Raw genomic sequence first — 20537 nt, forward strand, 5'->3', positions numbered from 1 at the left:
ACCTCAAAGGGTTGAGGAGAGGATTAAATTGAAGCAACAACACAGGCAAAGAGCAGAGCACAGAACTTGGCCCACAGTGAACGCTCAGTAAATGTCAGCTGTTCCTATTTTATGAAGTTGTCTGTGCTAAGTCAGGAAGGTGCTGAGGCTGACTCTGAAGAAGTGAAAGTATGGAGGAATCTAGTTAGGTAGTATCGCTGAACACTAAATCTAAGCAGAACAAGCTAAGCTAAGCAGTTTCTGATGAATGCACTGCAACCTGATCTCTACGTTTGTCTCACTTGCTTCTCATCATTCTGGCTGCAGAGTGTGGGTCAGTGAAGAACATTTCAAAAACTGGGCTTACATAAAACCCCTGCTCATTGATTAAACAATGCAACTTTAGTCATGACCATAGAAAAAGAACAGGCTCTCTCAGAGTAGCTTGTTCAGATAAATGAAAAGAAGAAAAGAAAGACTGCCTACATTTACAAATACAAAGCTGATGTGCAAACAGAAAGATACACTGCAAGGCAGACTCTCCATACAAGGTGCATGTGCTACCTTCAGTGCACATACTTTCTGAACCCTTTGTCTTCCTTCTACCATGACTTTGAAGTTGTCTTCCATAAATGCATTTGTGAGATTCACCTCTTGAATGCAAAAGGCCTAAGAGGTAAATATAAAATATTAATCTCCTATCAAGACTGAAAAGATATATTGGAGAATCTTCATAAAATCTTTTGCCAAAACATAAAGAACAATGCATGCTTTCTATTTGAGGGCATGCAAAGTCTCAGTAAGGCTTCAGATGAATCAAGCTGGAGAAAGCAACTGAGAACAGACACAATAATCTGACCCAATGTTTTCAAATACACTTAGTTGAAGGAAGCATGGTAACTGTTTGGTGGCCCCATAGACTTTACAAAAACTGCAAGTTTTACAAGCGTCAGAACCAAATGCTCTCTTGCCTGTTGCTATACACACACTCATCCCCAAATGTGTTTCTATGAAACTAGACACTGAAGTTGTACAACACAACTGCACATTCTTTGACCCTCTTCTTATCAAGAGGTAGAATTTTGGTCTCCTTTCCATGAATCTGAGTGGACTTGTGGCTGTTCCACTCAATATGGTATGGCAGAAGTTATGCTATGTAACTTCTTAGATGAGATCACAAAAATTCTTGCAGTTTCTGCCTGGTTCATGAAACACTAGACTACCAGACTAGTGACTACCCAAACCCACTATGCTGAAGAGGACGTTGGCAGGCACTTTGGTTCATGGTCTCAACTGGTCTCAGCCTTTCAAGATGCCATACATGAGTGAAGCCATCTTATACCTTCCAAACAAGTACATTTCCCCACTGAACACCACCAAATTCCAACCTCTGCTGACTCCACATGGAAGGAGAATTAGCCACCCATGGCCAACTTAAATTCCTGACCCACAAAATTGTAGGATATAGTTATTGTTATTTTAAGTTGCTAGGTCCTAATGTAGTTTGTCATAACTGGAACACTAGACAAACTGTTTTGAGTTTCCTTGACTCTACAACCCAGTGAGTAAAAATATGGTCATATATATTACACAGGAAAAATATTACAAGGTCTCACATTCAGGAAACCAAGTCTCCTTGGGGATCTTCACAAATACTTCTAACACTCAGAGGAAATGTCCTTATAATCCAGTCCTCTTGGCTTCCAAAGAAGTAAGAATCTAAGTTTTATACTGTCCTCCAGGCTCACTTGGATGCTTTCAGTTGCTGCCAAGGCTACCATTTATATAAGCCTAATGCCCACGGTGCTAATGACTTTAAGATTCTCAACAGCCTGAGGAGAACTTTATAAAAAAATATTGCACTTGTGCTGTTGTATTGCCTTTCCCTCGTCTTGGACTGTGGTTTGAATCAATGGGAGGGCTAGGTGAGAAGATAATTTTGTTTTGCTCAGAATGATCTTTCCTTTCTCCCCAGGTCTCACTCAATCTTAGAATAAACTATCTTTTTATTTTTGTGTGATCTCAAGCCTGGTTTCACTAGCTCTTGATAAAATAATTCTTGGTTCTTTAGAGGTGGTGAAATTCTAAAGCAACTACAAGTGTTGTCCATGCTGGGAACTCTGGTATTCACAAAAACATTCATTTGGATACAACACATTCTATTTAAAAGTACATTCTTGCTGTTGTTCATTTATTAAATGGGTGGGCATGACATCTTTTGCTCTGAAATTTGTATGTTACATGAAAACATTCCATATTCTATGCTACAAACCCACTACTTAACAGCCAAATGGGGAAGTCATATGTGCTTCAAATTTAAAATTGTTATTATGGCAATACTCTGAAATTTTACAGCCCAAATCATTGTCTCTTTTCCTATTTTGAGTTCCAATTCTGAAATAACTAGATGACATAATCAAATATTCTAAAAATCCTCCAGAGTCATATTGAATAACTAAGTGTAAAAGAACTCATTAAGAATATCTTCTTAGTGTTAGAAGCAAAATAATGGATGAGAAAGATATCTACACTTAAAGCTATACAACACTGACGAAAGACACTGAAGAGGAGACAAATAATGGAAAGATAGTCCATGCTCATGGATTGGAAGAATTAATATTGTTAAAAGGTCCACACTACCCAACACAATATATAGATTCAATGCAATTCCTATTAAAATCTCAATGACAATTCACAGACAAAAAATAATCCTAAAATTCATATGGAACCACCAAAGACCCAAAATAGTCAAAATGATTCTGATTAAAGAAAAAAAAAAAGGTTGCAAGCATCTGACTTCCTGATTTAAAATTATATTATAAAGCTATAGTAATAAAAAAGTAATAGTGTAGGCATTAAAAACAGACAAAGAACAGGGAGACAGAATAGAAAGTCCAGATATAAATCTAAACATATACAGTGAACCTAATTTTGACAAGGACATCAAAAAGACACAACAGGATAAGGAAAATCTCTTCAATAAATGGTACTGGGAAAAAAACTGGACTTCCACATTCCAAAGAATAAAATTGGATCCATATCATATGCCATACACAAAATTCAACTCACAATCAATAAAAAAACTAAATATAAGACCTGAAACTATAAAACGCTTAGAAGAAAACATAGAGGAGGAAAAGCTCCTCTCCAAGACATTGGTCTTGGCAATTTCTTGAATCTCACACCAAAAGTTCAGTCTACAAAAGCAAAAATTAAATAAACAGGACTATATCAAACTAAAAACCTTCTGCATAGCAAGGGGAACAGTCAACAAAATGAAAAGGTAACCTACAAATTGAGAAAAAAAGAATTGCAAACCATACATCGGATAAGAGGTCAATATCCAAGATTGATAAAGAACATGTACAACTCAATGTCAAGAAAATATATAACACAAATAAAAAATAAGCAAAGGACTTGAATAAATACTTCTCCAAAGGTGACATAAAAATGACCAATAGATATATAAAATGGTGTTCCACATCACTAATCATCAGGGAAATGCAAATTAAAACCACTATGGAATATCATCTCACACCATTAGGACGGTTACTATCAAAAAGGCAGGAGATAACAAGTGTTGGCAGGGGTGTAGAGAAAAGGGAACCCTTGCAAACTGTTGGCAGGAATGTAGATTGGTGAAGCCATTATGAAAAACAGTATGGGGGTTCCTAAATAAATTAAAAATAGAACTGCCATATGACCCAGAAACACACACACACACACACACACACACACACACACACAAACACACAAACATATATATGAATATTATTCAGCCTTAAAAAAGGAGGACATCCTGCCATTTGTCACAACACAGATGTGACTTGGAGAATATGATACTAAGAGAAATAAGCCAGACACAGAAAGAAAACTTGCATTATCTCACTTATATATGGAATCATAAGGTGAAAAACAGATCAAACACATAAAGACAAAGAATAAAACAGTGTTTAACATTGGGGTGGGGAGAAGAATTTGGGGGGATGTAGTTCAAAGGATAGAAAACAGCAAATATGCGGCATGAACAAGTTGAAAGATCTAATGTACAACAAGAAGACTATAGTTAATAATAGTGTGTTGTACTTGGGATTTTTGCTAAATGAGTAGATTATAGCTGCTCTTGCCACAGGGGTGGAAGTGGATAACTATGTGAGATAATGGATATGTTAACCTCTTTCACCCAGTAACCATTTTACTATATATATACATATCCTATAGTGTCATATATATATTAAATATACACAATAATTTTTTTAAGTAATGTTTCTTATTGTAATTGTTTGTCATGAATAGCTCATTGTAAAAGAGGGAGGTCATGAAGAAAATTGCTTCCTTTTCACTTTTATCACGATCTGAAATCGTAAGACTGTGAATATACCTGATTCAGACAGCTTATGCGTATGCTTGCGTGAACACAGCATGTTGCCCAAAGAGCAGTGTGAATACTTCTGGTGGTACACAAGATTGTTTTAAGTGGAAAACATAAATATCTTACATTTGAATATGTACGTATTAGTGAAAATGTGTATTTGAAGCTAAACTATGCAGCTAGCGTATAAAACTTACCTTTAGACATGTTGGTGGATAAAATACCACCAGATCACCAGATGTTTCCCCATTTATTTCCCTTGCTCGCTCCCCTTTTCTCCTCTTTTCTTCCTATCTGTCGCGATTCCTCCTTCTTTTCCTCTACCCATCCCAATGCTAAAGAAGCCTCTTCAGCCTTCCCTATTTCCATACACCAGTTTTTGTTTATTCAACAGCTTAGTTCAGCTTGAAATTTGCTTGTAAACAGAGGTTCCCTCTTTGGAAACATTCTCCCTTTAAAAAAAGGCAATTAATTATAAAAGAATTGTTTTTGTTTTAACAAGTGTGTGCGTGTTTACGTGTGCATGTGTAAACACACATACATATAGGCATATATATACGTACTATATATATGTATATGTATACGTATCCATATATCACAAACAATTGAAAACCTAACATGTTAAAAAGAATGGGCTTTTTGGGGCATTTTACTATGTCCTCAGATAATTAAATTTTAAAATGTAAAAATAAATAAATTGAAGTGCATCAATTTGTAAATAAATCAATCTGTAAATAAAATAAGGAACAATGACTGGGGCAACAAATTGGGACCTGTTCATGACATAACATTTAGACCTGTGTTTAAGTCATTTTCTACATCATAGTTTCCTCATCTGTAAATGGGAAATAACCTACATTTATTTGAAGGGTTACTGGGAAAATTAAATAAAATAACATACATGCTGGTTGGCATAATAAAATTGATTAGGTCTATTATTACTTGGATTTCCAGTATACTTTTTACTTTTCTGATTTTAAAAAGCTTAAAACCAGTGTTTTCATTTAATATTTATTTGTGTTTGCCTTCTATTTGAAATTAGTGATCCTGGTTTTGTATTCAGGGTAGGGGCTTAGTTTTCTTTTGCTTACAATTTATTTAAGTAAAATAAAACAGTGAATCAGAATAAAGACAAACGTCAAATAAGCAATAGCTCAGGAGGTATACACACAGAAATGGCAAACCTTGATGGTGACGTGAGAATGCAAGCGTTTGTGAGTAAAGAGTTATCCACAACCTTATCAAAACCCAAGATTCTCTTTTAAATAGCTGTATTTCCCTTTTTACTATCTAGAAATAAAAATCATCATAATAAAACTTGCCTACCTACACACATTATTTTCAGATACACACACACACACACACACACACACACACACAGAAAGAGAGAGAGAGAGAGAAACAGAAAATAATAATGAAGTTATTTACTCTGATAATATATATCTCAACAAGAAATGCTCAGGTATGACCAACTAGAGCAGAAGATATAATAAAACAGTTGCATAATTGGACCAGTATGTAGAATCACTGCAAATGCTATGCCTCTGAGTGCAGAACACCTGAATATCTGCTCCATCAGACCAACAAGTGTTGTGAGCCACTAATAAGATTTTCTTACATGGTGAAATTCTGAACGTGATAAAGTTCAGTCTTCACTCACTCACACTACGGTTTCATTCTTGAAAATTCAGTGGGAAATAAATCCTTTCAAAAAGCACTCTGTATGTTAAGTTCAGGATTCAGGTAATTAGAAACCAGTGTTTCACCTCCTGGAAAGTCTGACTGGGCATTAGACAGTTATGCAAGAAACTGGACAATTCTTCAATTGCAAGATCATTCCACACATTACAGTATATTTAGCAACTCAATCTTGCCCAATAAATGACAAAAGCATTCTCCTAATTACTGAGTCAAAAACCTCCAGAGATTTGCAAACTTCCCCTGGGAGATGGCAGCATTTCCGCCTCCACAGAGAATCAGTGGCTTAAGAGCAAGGACCTTGAAGTCAAGCAAGAATGTTTATGCATTTGGGTTTTTTTATTTACTAGTTTGTAATCTTGGGCAAATGACTTAATTCCTAATCTATTCAATATAAATGTAACTAGACGTTTTAGGTTGAATTTTGTCTTCCCCAAAAGATATGTTGCAGTCTAATCCCCAGTACCTCAAAATGGGACCTTTTTGATGATAGGGTCTTTTTAGAGGTAAGTTAAAAGGAGGTCATTAGAGTAGGACCAAATCCAATGTGGCTGATGTCCTCATTTAAAAGGGAAAATTTAGACAAAGACCATCACATAGGGAGACCTGTATGTAAAGGTGAAGGCAGAGATCTGGGTGACACTCTACAGGCCAAGGATTACGAAAGGTTTCCAGCAAACCACCAGCAGCGAAGTGAGAGGCATGGGACAGATTCTTCGTCATATCCCTCAGAAGAAACCAACCCAGCTAACATCTAGATGGGCTACTAGCTTCCAGAACTATGAGATAACAGATTTCTGTTGTTTAAGTCACTCAGTTTGTGGTACTTTATAATGGTAATCCTAACAAACTAATACACCACAATAATATTTTTGCAAAATTGGCAATATTATCCTAAGAACAACCTTAAATCTTTAAATAACAACCTTAAATCTTTGTTCTCTACGTTTTTGTTTCCAGGAAACTGATGATATTGGACCTACTAATATGCAAATAGGTTGGAAAAAATAAGCTTTCTGTAGAGAGGATAGATATGTTAAGATAAACATATAAAAGCTAAGGCTGGTAGGTCCAATCATGACAGTCTTTCATGCTATTAGAGAAGACACAACTCGTTGATATTAAAGTTCTGCCAACAAGCTAGAGTGAGGGAGAAAACAAACAGGACATGACATCTCAGCGTGTCCATTCTCAGCTTGAAGGATAACAAGAACGAACAGGGAAAACCAGAGATGATCTCCCACTATGTGGTTTTATAGCTCTGAAGCACTGAGAAATTGTGTTGGACAGCTTTTCCCTATCACTTTTTCTGTAAGGTCAGGAGAGCAATCATAGCATTAAGGAACAAATAGGCAAAGCAGCACAATCACAGAATGTCAAAATGTATCTGGGTAGGATAAGATAAGCATCTGCTTTCTAAAGCATATTAAAAGAAAATGATCCTTGAAAAAAGGAAGGAGGACACTTTAAGTCATAAGCATATTTTTTAAAACCAGAAATCCAGACATATTTTAAAGTACCCATAGGCTAATAATCAATTTCAATTCCCTTCAGCAAGTATTTGCTAAGACACTACCATCTGAAGAATGCTGAAACCCCAGGCTCCAGGCACTGGGTATGTAGAAGTGTGCCTTCAAAAGCTCACAACTGCATTTACAGACAGAAATTTATATAAATAGTTATAATGCAGTATGATTAGCCTAGGGTAGACGGCAATTTTCAGTCTAGTAACTGGATCAATTAGTTTTCTTGGAATGTCAGACAATTCCCCATGGTGACTAGCTTAAAGGGAATTGGTGCCTTTAATGATTTCTACCCAAGTGTGTCTAAGGTTGCAGAGACATCTTATTAAAAAACTGGGCTCAAGAAATTCTTGCTCCCACCCTGTACGCCATACTTTCTACCTATCTAGCCTATAAGTCTCCATTGTTTGGTCCTGACACCTAGATTTGGATATTGTGAAGAGGCTTAAAAAGGAAAATACTCATATGGATTTGGAGTGACCTACACAAGGCGCCTATCTTAAGAAGGACAAGTCTGCAGTCAGCGGATATTTCAGACAAAGGAAATCCTTTCCTCTTTGTTCCACCGGATGGCAGCTTTATCACTCCCTGCCAGTCTGCATTCTCAGCAACATCCTCCATTTTCTTTTATCTCAGGCCTCCTTTCAATGATTATGGTATAATTACATAGAGCTGGAATCCTTTTGTTTTATCATATTTGCTATGTAGGCCTTATGTACTGACACTGGGAAGGACAAAATGGTCTGAACTGTGTTACCAGTGCCAAAGAATTGAGGTATCCTGTCCCAAAGAGATAGTCTCCAATACTTCATAACTACTGTATATCCAAAATTCACATCATCAGGGAATATCCTCCAAGGAAAAATAACTTACAAAAGGGGATGAAATTTCCATATGCAGGCTCTTCTTGACATTGATCTCAATACCTCAAAGTAATGAGAGTAAGATATAGAAGCTAGGGATGGTGCTAAGCGTCTACACTGCACAGGACAGCCTTCTACCACAAGAATTACTGGCCCAAAATGTCAACAGTGGCAAGTCTGAGAAACCCTGATTTAGAGTACAATTTAAATATTGTTACACAAAGACCCCAAAATAGGTGACTCAAACAAGATAGAAATGCAACAAAACAAGATAGAAATTTTGTTGTCTGGAGTGGAAAGTGGATCTGTAAACATACCCAGGTTCCTTCTGTCTTGTTGCTCTGCATTTCATTATGTTATTGTCCTTGTCAAATGATTGAAACTGGCTTTCCAGCCTTGTCTTAACTTTTTCTTTTGAAGGGAAGGAGTAAACATTATTGTAATATTGTTATAATGAATAAAAGGTGGAACTACCTTTTTTTTTTAGAGCCAGTAAATAAACTTTAGCAACATCTTAGCCATTATTGTTTCTATTTCAAATATGCAATTCCTTTTCTTCTTTTAATTTAAGTTTATTTCATTTTAAGTTCCAGGATACATGTGCAGGATGTGCAGGTTTGTTGCATAGGTAAACGTGTGCCATGGTGGTTTGCTGCACCTATCAGTGAAGCATTCCTCTTGAACACCAGCACAAGACAAGGATGCCCTCTCTCACCACTCCTATTCAACATAATATTGGAAGTTCTGGCCAGGGCAATCAGGCAAGAGAAAGAAATACAGGGTATTCAAATAGGAAAAAAGGACGTCAACCTGCCTCTGTTTGCACGTGACATGACCCTATATCTAGAAAACCCCATTGTCTCAGCCCAAAAGTTTCTTAAGCTGTCTTAACTTTTTAGCATATGCATATTAGTTTGCTTGGGCTGCCGTAAGAAAATAACATGGACTAGGTAGCTTAAACAATAGAAATGTATTTTATCACAGCTCTGGAAGCTAGATGTCCAAGATCACGGGGCTGACAGTTTGGTTTCTCCTGAGGCCTCTCTTCTTGGCTTGCAGATAGCTGCCTTCCTGCTGCATTTTCATGTGGTCTTTCTTTTGTGTGTGCACACCCTCAGTGCCTCTTCTGCTTCCTATGAGGACTCTAGTCATATTGGATTAGGTCCCCACTTTTACGGCCTCATTTAACACTAATTATCTTTTAAAAGGCCCTATCTCCAAATACAATCATTTTGGGGTTATGACTTCAATATATGTACTTTCTAGGGCACAGTTCTGTCCACACCATGGGAAAGGGAAAGGAGATAAATTAGAGAACAAACAATTTCCCTTTCAGGTATTTTACCCAGAGATTGCACAAAATATTCCTTCTCATATATCTTGGCCTAAAACTGAGTCACAAGCGCAACCCAATTACAAATAAGACTGGGAAATATTTTTTCTAGTTTGGTAGCCATGCACTAGCTAAAACTCAGAGGATTATGTTACTACAAGGGAAAAGGAAAGCTATTAAAGAAAAAATGAGAATTTTGGATATTGATAAAATATTAGTTTGTTCTAATTTTTGATCTAGCATTTCTCCCATTTCTCTCTCTTTAATTTACCCGAAGTACCAGGGCCCATTTGCTAATGATATGTATTCCTACATAGAACCCAAGGACTGCAGACACCTTACACACCCCTAGATCCTCTTTCATTTAAAAGCCACAAGAAAATACCTAGTATTTCCCAGGGGCAGTTTGGAGCCCAGGAAAATTTACTCTAACATGAGATGCTATGTGTCTCCTGTTTTGTGTTTAGAATTTAAGAGAATAGTGAGAAAGGCTCTGTGGCTAGGTAACTGGAAAAGAAAATTCATATGCCGATTTTTTTTTTTTTTAACTGACTTCCTTTTTTGCAGGGAACACGTGGATCTCTGTCTTTAATGACTGGAATTGAGATGTAGCTCTTTAAGGCATAAAATTTGGGAAAATCTTCTGGATAAAAGTTGTTAATATACAAATAACTATTATACATAACATATATTTTAAGAATTACCAAAATATAATAGTAACATACTTTATTTTAACATATATTAGCTCAGTTAATATATGTTAACCATTCATTGACATTGAATAGCTATAATTCTAATTCAAAATTTCTAGGCAGTTTATGCTACTAATGGTAAAAACAAGGCTATCATCCAAGTCATTTGTGAAACTTCTATAACAGGCTGCATGTATATGAAATGCCATTAAGCCTTAATGGAGTTGTGGAGCAATTACTAGGTTGAAAGAAGACAGCCTTTCACTACTCTCCAGTGAGCACCAAAGAAAGCCAACTCACCATTTTTCTTGTAGAATATAATTTCTCCTTTGAATTCTGTTTTCTCCTCCAGTGACTTTTCTATTTGAAGCATCAGTTGCTCATTGGTTTCAACCCCAAATAAGAACTTGCAGCTACAACTCTTCTGCATAACTTCAGTTCGGGCAAATCCAGCAAGCTCGCAGAAGCCATCAGAACAGTAGACTATAGGGAAACCCTTAGCCACCTGGGCATTGGCGAGGATGAAGTTGCTATCTGTAGAAAAACAAGGAGAAGATACTCAGCAACTAGATAAGTATGAGAATTTATATACAATTCCTGTATAAATTACCAGCACATGTGTTTAGCTAACTGCCAAAAGGCACGTTCTGATGTGCAGCAGTGGAAAAGAGACACTCCAAAACATAAAATGGACTTGACCAGCAGAAGTATGCATTAAGTTCTGACTTAGGCTTGCATTTTGAAACACACTGTGGAAGAAACATACGTGTTCACTGGTCTGCTTTGTGGCACCTACCATCTAGTTGGCAGTAAGCGATGATGCTTTTGATCATGGCTTCTGGCTTCATATACTGAATCTGCCATGTAATGTATAGGTGAACTTGAAAAAGTTACTCAAGAACTCTAAACCTCAATTTCCTTAGATCTGCTTTCCCCAAAAGCAAATCCTGAGACTAAGATTTGAGCATAATTAGTTTATTTGGGAGGTGATTCCAGGAAGAAAGCAAGTAGTAAATTGAGATAGGGAAGAGATGAAAGAAAATAAAGAGTAAGTTAAAAAGGGGTTCACTGCTGTAGGCAAAATACAAAATATATGGGTCCTGAAATAATTGTGAGGAGTACAACTAAAGGTTGTCACACAAAGAGGAGAGAAAGCAGAAGTATTTACCCACTAATGTCCACACATAATTGGTTAAAGTTCACTCCTGGGATGTCAATATGTTGGCACTTCTGACCTACCCACTTGAGCTAAGTGCACTCTCCAGAGATCACTCTGGCAGAAAGATGCCAGAAAACAGTGGCATATAAAGAAATGGTCTGGATACGATCTCCAAGTGAGTCAAGGTGACATTGGCAGGGCAATGACCAGTATGCTACAATAATAATAATGTTATTTACTTCATAGGTGAGTTGTAGGAATTAATGAGATCATGCATGTTATGTGCTTAGTGAAGTGTCTGGCACAAACAACTACTTAATAAAAAATTATTGTTAAGAGTGCTATTCAGGCTAGGCGTGGTGGCTCACACCTGTAATTCCAGCACTTTGGGAGGCCGTGGTAGGTGGATCATGAGGTCAGGAGTTCGAAACCAGCCTGGCCAACATGGTGAAACCCCATCTCTACTAAAAATACAAAAATCAGCTGAGTGTGGTCGTGGGCCCCTGTAATCCCAGATACTCGGGAGGCTGAGACAGGAGAATCGCTTGAAACTGGAAGGGGAAGGTTGCAGTGAGTCAACATTGTGCCACTGCACTCCAGCCTGGGCAACAAGAGTGAAATTCTATCTCAAAAAGAAAAAAAAAAAAAAAAAGAAAGAGTGCTATTCACATATTTATGGTTATAATATTAACACAAAAGACTTAGAGGACAATCAAAATAGTAAACTATTAAGTAATCAGTAAGAGTAAACTATTATTAAGTGCTTAGAAATAACTCCTGGGGGAGAGACAGTCAATATTCAGAGAAGGTTTCCATGGGATAAATTTTTTGAGATTTAATTTGAATATAATGTCAACAGGGAGAAAAGAAAAGATGCATGTTGGAGATGGGGTTTAAGATAAGGCATTCATAAAATGTGTTGGTGGGTGACTTTTAAGTTCACTATGAATGAATTAGATACTATTATCAAATTAATCATTCATACATGAAACAAATGTTGGACACTGGTATACCACCAGTGTTAGAGACTGGGATTTTAAAGATAAGGATAAAAATGGAAAAACTACAGTATAAGCTGTTAATTTGTTAAAAAGCAAGATTCAGTATAGTATGTTATTATATGAGCTATTTATCTGAAATAAATATATATATATATGCACATGTGTATGCATACCAAACATGAAATGTTTTTGTATACCTAAAAATAAATGCAATCTGGTAATTGTGTTGTCTCTAGAGAGAGCAACTATAGGCAGAGGTAGGAAAACACTTATTTTTCCCATACACCCTACTGTACCTTTTGAATTTCTTCCCACATGCTTTATATATTGCCTATTCACAAAACAGTAAGTTTAAACGAGGTTTGCAGCGGACAGACCATCTTTCCTGCCATGCGAAAGAAGGTACTCCAGCTACTTCTTGATGGCCAGCAGGAGAAGCACTGAAAATCTTTTCCCTTTGTTTCTCCATTTCCTTTTAAGCTTTTGTTGTTTGTTTCCAAACATGGTCCACCATCGGCTGGCAAAACCAAATCCACTCTACTCAGCTTTGCTCCAATCAGTGCCTAACCCCAGAGTACCAACTGTAGTGTAAGCATCAGCATCCCACCTCCACCCAGCTGGCTTTTCTGCCTTCCCAGCCACTCTCTCCCTCTGAAAGCATGAGCTAGAGACACACACTGAGAAACTCCCATTATACATTGTTTTGAAGCCACAGGAGTGAATTACATTACCCTAGACTCATAATTAATTCTTTCACACCTTGCTGAATCACTTATTGACTATACATTGTATGTTGGACTTTGTTTCAGATGTGGATGTAAAAAGTTCATTAGATGTGGTCCCAGTCCTTAACAATCACATAGTCATAAACCTGTGGGAGTCTCCAGACGGGGGTACCGTCCTACTAGGGGTTATAGTCTCAGTCTCATCAACTCGGCACAGCTTTGGGTCACTTTAACAATAGTGTGTGTCTCTCCTCAACTCCATTTTGAAATTTTGGCTGGAAGATTACTTAGAAAATGTAAATACATAGCATTGACAGAGTACTAAACGTCCTAAAAAAAGCTTTTAATGCACTTTCAGAAGCCATTTTTCAGTTGACTGCTGATATGTTTATTAACTTTCTATTATACGATAATACCAGATAACACAATTTTACCAGATGGCAAGTCCTGGGGTGAGGTGACAGGAGGTGTTTAAAGAAGAATAAGCATGATCTCTAGCTCTAAGATATTGTAATTTAATTAAAGAAATGCATGCACATAAATAACACTAAAACACATCATATAAGTACCAAATCAGTGGTACACAAATAATAGGTACTACTAGAGTTGAGAGATCAAACATCTTGGGCTTTGAAATGATTAGGTTGGAATAAGACAAAAATACATTAAGATGGCCTATCATAAGTCCTAGAATGGTAGAAGCAGATGCTTGGATGAAGTAGGCTCAGAGAATGAATAAGGAAAAAAGAATTGCAGGCAGAATAAACATTGCATTTTATCCTAAAGTCCAGTTCTTAAACTATTTATATAGATACAATAGCTTTCTTTGTTAATATTTGTCTAGCATATCTTTTCCTATATTCCTATTTTCAGGGACTTATGTTTTAGTTGTATCTTGCACATGGCATATATCAAGTTTTTTTAAGTATAATAGAAAAATACATTCTTCAACCTAAGATTCATATATTTACTTTTATTATTATAATTATATTACATTGGATTTTTTACCAACTTAATTTTTGCATTCTCTTCACTATGTTTTGTCATTTTGTCTTTTCTATTTTTCTTTTTTTGAAAGAAAGAGTGCAGTAACACAATCACAGCTCGCTGCAGCCTCAATTGATTGATCGATCCTCCCACCTCAACCACTAGAGTAGCGGGGATTAAAGGCACACACTACCACACAGATTTTTCTCTATACAGATTATACATTAAAAATTCACACTTGGCTAATTTTTGTAGAGATGAGGTTTTGTCATGTTGCCCAGCCTGGTCTTGTATCCTGAGCTCAAGTGATTCACTCACCTTGGCCTTGCTGGTTTACAAGCATGAGACACCATACCCAGCTTGCTTTTGCCACTTTAAAAAATTAGGAAATATGGGATACCCTGTAAAGATTGTATAATATTATTAAACAATAATAAATACATGTAGATCATGCATGCAGTGAAAACCCCTGTGTATACCATACAAATTGTATTTCCTTCCTTCCCCAAAGAAGAAGCTCATAATTTGAATTTTTGTAACAATCACTCACATTTATGTAGTTTTTACCCCTTACTTATGTATCCTCATGCAACATAGTGCCTATTTTTAAATATTCAGGACATATTTAATGATACTTCATTTGGTATACTTCTTAGTTACTTGCTTCATTTATTAATTTCCTTAGCATCTTTATAATTGTTTATGAATATAAGAAAAGACCAGTCCTTCAGAGCTGCTACAAACTTTCGACAAAAGATGCTGAAGGATTCACCAAGTTGACTGATCTGTGTGTTTCAATTAAGGATTACAGTGTCTTTGAGGTGGTTAATTCTTTCTGCAAATATACTGCAAAAACAAAGGAAAAAATAAAGGTATGTATTTGGTCTTTCCTGTTTATATTTAGCACTTGTCCTCGATATGTAATTGCATTTCAATTCTAAAGAGAATTTAGTGGCAGCCTGAGCTTCATAAAGCTCAGTGTACTAGCTACATGAATGGTCCTTATATTTGGGAAAGCAGCCTCTCTTGCCCAGCTATCTACTTGGAAACATATGCTTTTCTGAATCCCAGTCCTGGAATCCCTGAAGAAGAAACATGACATTTACTTTAGAACTATGTAAAACAAAGCCACTGCCATAATACTTACGGGCTCATCATGGGTATATCACTATCCACACATATGCTAAGGGTATTTAACCTTTTAAGAAATCAATTATGCATATGCGATATGCATCTAAATGCCACACGGCTTTTCTCTGCTTGTTTCTAGGTCATTTTTGTATATATATTCAGTTTGAAAGTGACGGTAAACAGTAAGATATAAATGTACTTATACACTAGGTAGTTGACTATTTCTCTAAATGCTTTCTTAGCAAAAAGCTTTCATGAATCTTCAGAGAGAATCTCATGATTGGTAAACACCCAGGTCACTGAGTCTGATCTAATACAGAGCACCACTTTCCCTTTCAAATGAAGATGTACTGTTTATTGTTAACTTCTTAAGCCCAAAGAGAAGGGGGTAGGAATGGGAAGGTATAAAAGATGAAAATAAAAAAGAGAGAAGAACATAAACATTGAGCCACTATTAGCTTCTTTCATCTTTGTACTTGTCCCACTTTTCAGAGAACACAGACCTAGAGAACTTTAGTTTCCTGTCTAAGATCCAATGCTGAAGATTAAAACTCAGTCTCTGTGACTTATTTTACTATGCCACGCATTCTGTAAAGAAGTGACTTGCTCCCTACTAGCAGGATAAATGGGCAAATTGTAGAAAAATGTTTTTACCTATTTCAGTCTCCATAAAACCCAAAGACATGGATTTTTCTCTATACAGATTATACGTTAAAAATTCATTGATGACATCTCCTAAGCCAGTCTGGATGTGTTAGCAAACTCTATGTCACTTCCTAATTTCATGCAGAAAATCAGTATTTCAGAAATAGGACAGTAACTTCTGTGGTCTCAAAATGTTTTGCATACAGCCACTCTGGAGTCTCATCGGCGGCACAGACATGTCGTTTCTACTCAAATAATCTGGTCTCTAATCTCACATGCTTTTAATGTATTTCGCAGTACTTCAAAAAGTTTCCCACTGACATATCCTCCTACTGGCCAATAAATCTGTATTCCACAGGGACTAAAAGCATACTCCTAAGCCTGATATTATTTTCAAATCTTACGTTTAACTTAAAATTTCATCAGAATTTTTCATTATACCCTTTCACAAATTATTGCTTGTTGTAGTGTTATTTTGTTTTGATATGGGCCTGTAAAACTTATAATTCAATTGAAGCTTTGAAAGGTTGTGCTGTTTCTACTATGACTTGTGCATATCATTTAGTATACTACTACATAATTTAGGTTTGAGAATCACAACTCTAAGTAGAATAGTGTGTGCTCAAGAAGATTAAGTAGATACAAACCATTCTCCCTTTGTAGCCTCAAATATTTAAAAATAACCATCTCAGCACCGAGCGAAATAACTCTCCATATGGCAGATCCCTGGAGTCATTGATGGGGTCATTGATACACACTGACTTGGCATCACACAGAAACCTGTATTCTCCTGGCTCTTTCTGCCAATTGTGCAGAAATTGAGACATTTATAGTTCAAATCTTTATTTCTGAAGAGTATCTTTGATATTGGTTCTCTTTGTAAAAAGAAACCTTGTATTGGGTTAGCAAGTACTCATAGTAACATATGCTGTTGACAAGGAAGGTGGACAAATGTAAGTCCTCCATTCTTCACTTTACTGCACAGAGCAAGAAACAAACAGGAACTTTTGACATTGTTTTGGGAGTTGCCCCCCATGCTTTCAGAATTACCTTTACATACAGGTTCAACAAAGACAACGTTTGTATCCCTTGTGATATTGAATACAGTCATTTCTGGAGACTACTTTGTATAGGAAGATAGACTATTAATGTTTATGACTTTAAAATATTTAAATGATCTTTGTACTTTACATTGATTTCAGGGAGCTTAACTGCATCATTTCCAAGTATGATAGCATCTTTATTAGATTAATAGTACAGGCTCCAAGCTAAAGTTTACAGCATACCTTCTGCCAAAATTTAGGAGGTTATCTTCATTTGGTAACTTTTCTAACCTTGTTTAAATAGTAGATTAAAAATTTGTAAAAAAGATTTCTCATAGTCCTTGTAATTTATACATCATCCAGTATCAGGCTTCATATTGCTATGTTTCATTCTTCAATTACGCTTTGATTTTTTAAATACTGTATAGATTATCACTTAAGACAAAGATTGGAAGAAAGCTTTGTAACAATGTAAAGCTCAAAGCTGGAACTCTAGTGCTGAGGTAGTAGTACAAAGCAGAAAACTGCATCTGTTTATGAGACTATCTTGCTCCCTTCAGTCCAATAAACAAACAAACAGAGAGACAAATAGAAACAAATGTCCTTCACAACCTTGCCATTGGGTGCACAGTCCTGGGCCAGCAACATCAGCTTCAGGAGGTGGAAATTCAGAATCTTAAGCTTCACTCCAGACCCACTAAATCTTAACCCACATTTTAACAAGATTCATGTACACATTAAAGTTTGAGATGATTCTTTAGAATAGCACTGGAAAGATCTACAAGAACCTAGTGACAGTAAATGATTAAAGGGAAGTAACCATATGGCTGAAGATTAAAAAAATGAGAGACTTATTTTCATTGTATACCCACTTTAACTTTTGAATTTTCTGTCATATGCATGTCATACGTACTCAAAAATATCTTCTTGGCCAGGCACAGTGACTCATGTCTGTAATCTCAGCACTTTGGGAGGCCGAGTCAGGCAGATCATGAGATCAAGAGATCGAGACCATCCTGGCCAACACAGTGAAGCTCTGTCTCTATTAAAAATACAAAAATTAGCTGGGCATGGTGGTGTGTGCCTGTAGTCCAGCTACTCAGGAGGCTGAGGCAGGAGAATCGCTTGAACCTGGGAGGCAGAGGTTGCAGTGAGCTGAGATCGCACCACTGCACTCCAGCCTGGCGACAGAGTGAGACTCCATCTAAAAGAAAAAAAACAAAACAAAAAAGCAAAACAAAACAAAACAAAATCTTCTTAAAGTTATGTAATCATTCATTTGAATGGCTTAATAAAAATAATTTTAAAAACAGCAATCTTATTGAAGAAAAAACCCTATATTAACAAATTTTAAAACTTTCATTAAACAAAGGTGAAAGCTCATTAAGATAAACAAACTTGAAGCAAATTTATATACTCTTTCATAATTTAGAATTAGCAAAATCATCAACAAATTTTGTAAATTTCACTTTTCTACCTGTATGAGCTTTAGTGTTGAATTGTACTAATTTTTGTCAGGTTTATTGTCTCTTAGAGTTCAATAAATAAGTTTCATATTGAAAAATAATGGAAGAGAAACATAAAAAGTTATTCAAATGGGAAAGTAAGTCAAACTATCTCCTTTGTTAATGATATTACTCTATACCTAGAAAACCCTAAAGACTCTGCCAAAAGGCTGCTAGAACTGATAAACACTTTCAGTATGGTTTCGGGATACAAAATAGATGTACAAAAATGAGTAACATTTCTATACACCAATGTCCAGGCTGACCGTCAAATCAAGAACATAATCCCATTTACAATAGCCACAAAGAAAATAAAATACCTATGAATACAGCTAACCAAAGAGTTAAAAAAAAAAAAAAACTCTACCATAAAACATGGCTGAAAGAAATCAGAGATGATATAAATAAATGGAAAAACAGTCCATGCTTATGGATTGAAAAAATCAGTATCTCTCCATACCATCAAAAAGAATTTACAGATTCAACACTATTCGGATGAAAATACCAGCATCATCCTTCACAGAATTAGAATAAAATATTCTAGAATTCATATGGAATCAAAATATAGCTCAAATAACCAAAACAATCTTAAGCATAAAGAACAAAGCCAGGGGTATCACACTACCCAACTTCAAAGTATGCTATGAGCCTACAGTAACCAAAACAGCACAGTACTGGTACAAAAACAGACACATAAACCAATGGAACAGAATAGAAAACTCAGAAATAAAGCCACACACTTACAACCATATGATATTTGACAAGACCAACAAAAACAAGCAATGGGGAAGGGACTCCCCTATTTAATAAATGGTGCTAAGATAACTGTTTAGCCATATGCAGAAGAATGAAATTGTACCCCTACCAGTCACCATATACAAAAGTTAACTCAAGATGGATTCAAGATTTAAATGTAAGACTTCACACTATAAAAATCCTGAAGAAAACTTAGGGAATAGCCTTCTCAACATTGGCCTTGGCAAAGAATTTCTGGCTAAGTCCCCAAAAGGAATTACAACAAAAATAAAAATTGACAAGTGGGATGTAATTGAACTAAAAAGCTTTTCCAGAGCAAAATAAACTAGAGTAAACAGACAACCTGCAGAATGAAAGAAGATATTTTCAAACTATGCATCTGACAAAATCTGATATCCAGAATCGATGTGAAACTTAAACAAATCAACAAACAAACAAACAAAAGACCCTATTACAAATGGGCAAAGGACATGAACAGACACTTCTCAAAAGAAGACATACAAGTGGCCAATAAAAATATGAAAAAATATTCATTGTCACTAATCATCAGAGAAATGCAAATCAAAACCCACAACGAGATATCATCTCAAACTGGTCAGAATGGCTACTATTAAAAAGTCAAATAACAGATGCTGGTTAAGCTGTGAAGAAAAGGGAATGCTTATACATTGTTGGTTGGAATGTAGATTAGCTCAGCCACTGTGGAAAGCAGTTTGGAGATTTCTCAAAGAATATAAAACAGAACTACCATTCAACCCAGCAATCCCATTACTGGGTGTATACACAAAGGAAAATAGATCATTATAACAAAAAAAAAACCCACAAAAAACAAAAAAAAAACCCATGCACTCATATGTTCATCACAGTCCTATGCACTATAGCAAAGACACGGAATCAACCTAGGGGCCCATCTATGGTAGACTGGGTAAAGAAAATGTGGTCAAACTTTTCCCCTGCCTTTGCAGAGAGCAAGAAGGAGAAAGCTTATTCTTCACCATAGCTTCCCCTTTCAACATACACAAATGAATAGTAGATAAAAATTGTAACTTCCCAACCCAGAGGTAAAGGAAAGGTGAAGAGTTAAGGAGAAAATGACAGGGCCTGGATTTTCTAGGACAATTTTCA

The 20537-nt window shown here is 36.1% G+C and overlaps 1 protein-coding gene across 1 annotated transcript in view; it reads right to left on the minus strand.

The window, feature by feature from the left end:
• KCNH8 (potassium voltage-gated channel subfamily H member 8) overlaps positions 1-20537 on the minus strand; it is a 400761-nt gene that overhangs the window by 277432 nt on the left and 102792 nt on the right. The window contains exon 2 of the mRNA XM_010354979.2: positions 10761-10994. Coding sequence (XP_010353281.2) covers positions 10761-10994 — 234 coding nt within the window. The remainder of the gene's footprint in view (positions 1-10760; positions 10995-20537) is intronic.

Source organism: Rhinopithecus roxellana, chromosome 1, assembly GCF_007565055.1.
Source record: "Rhinopithecus roxellana isolate Shanxi Qingling chromosome 1, ASM756505v1, whole genome shotgun sequence".
Lineage (NCBI taxonomy): Eukaryota > Metazoa > Chordata > Mammalia > Primates > Cercopithecidae > Rhinopithecus > Rhinopithecus roxellana.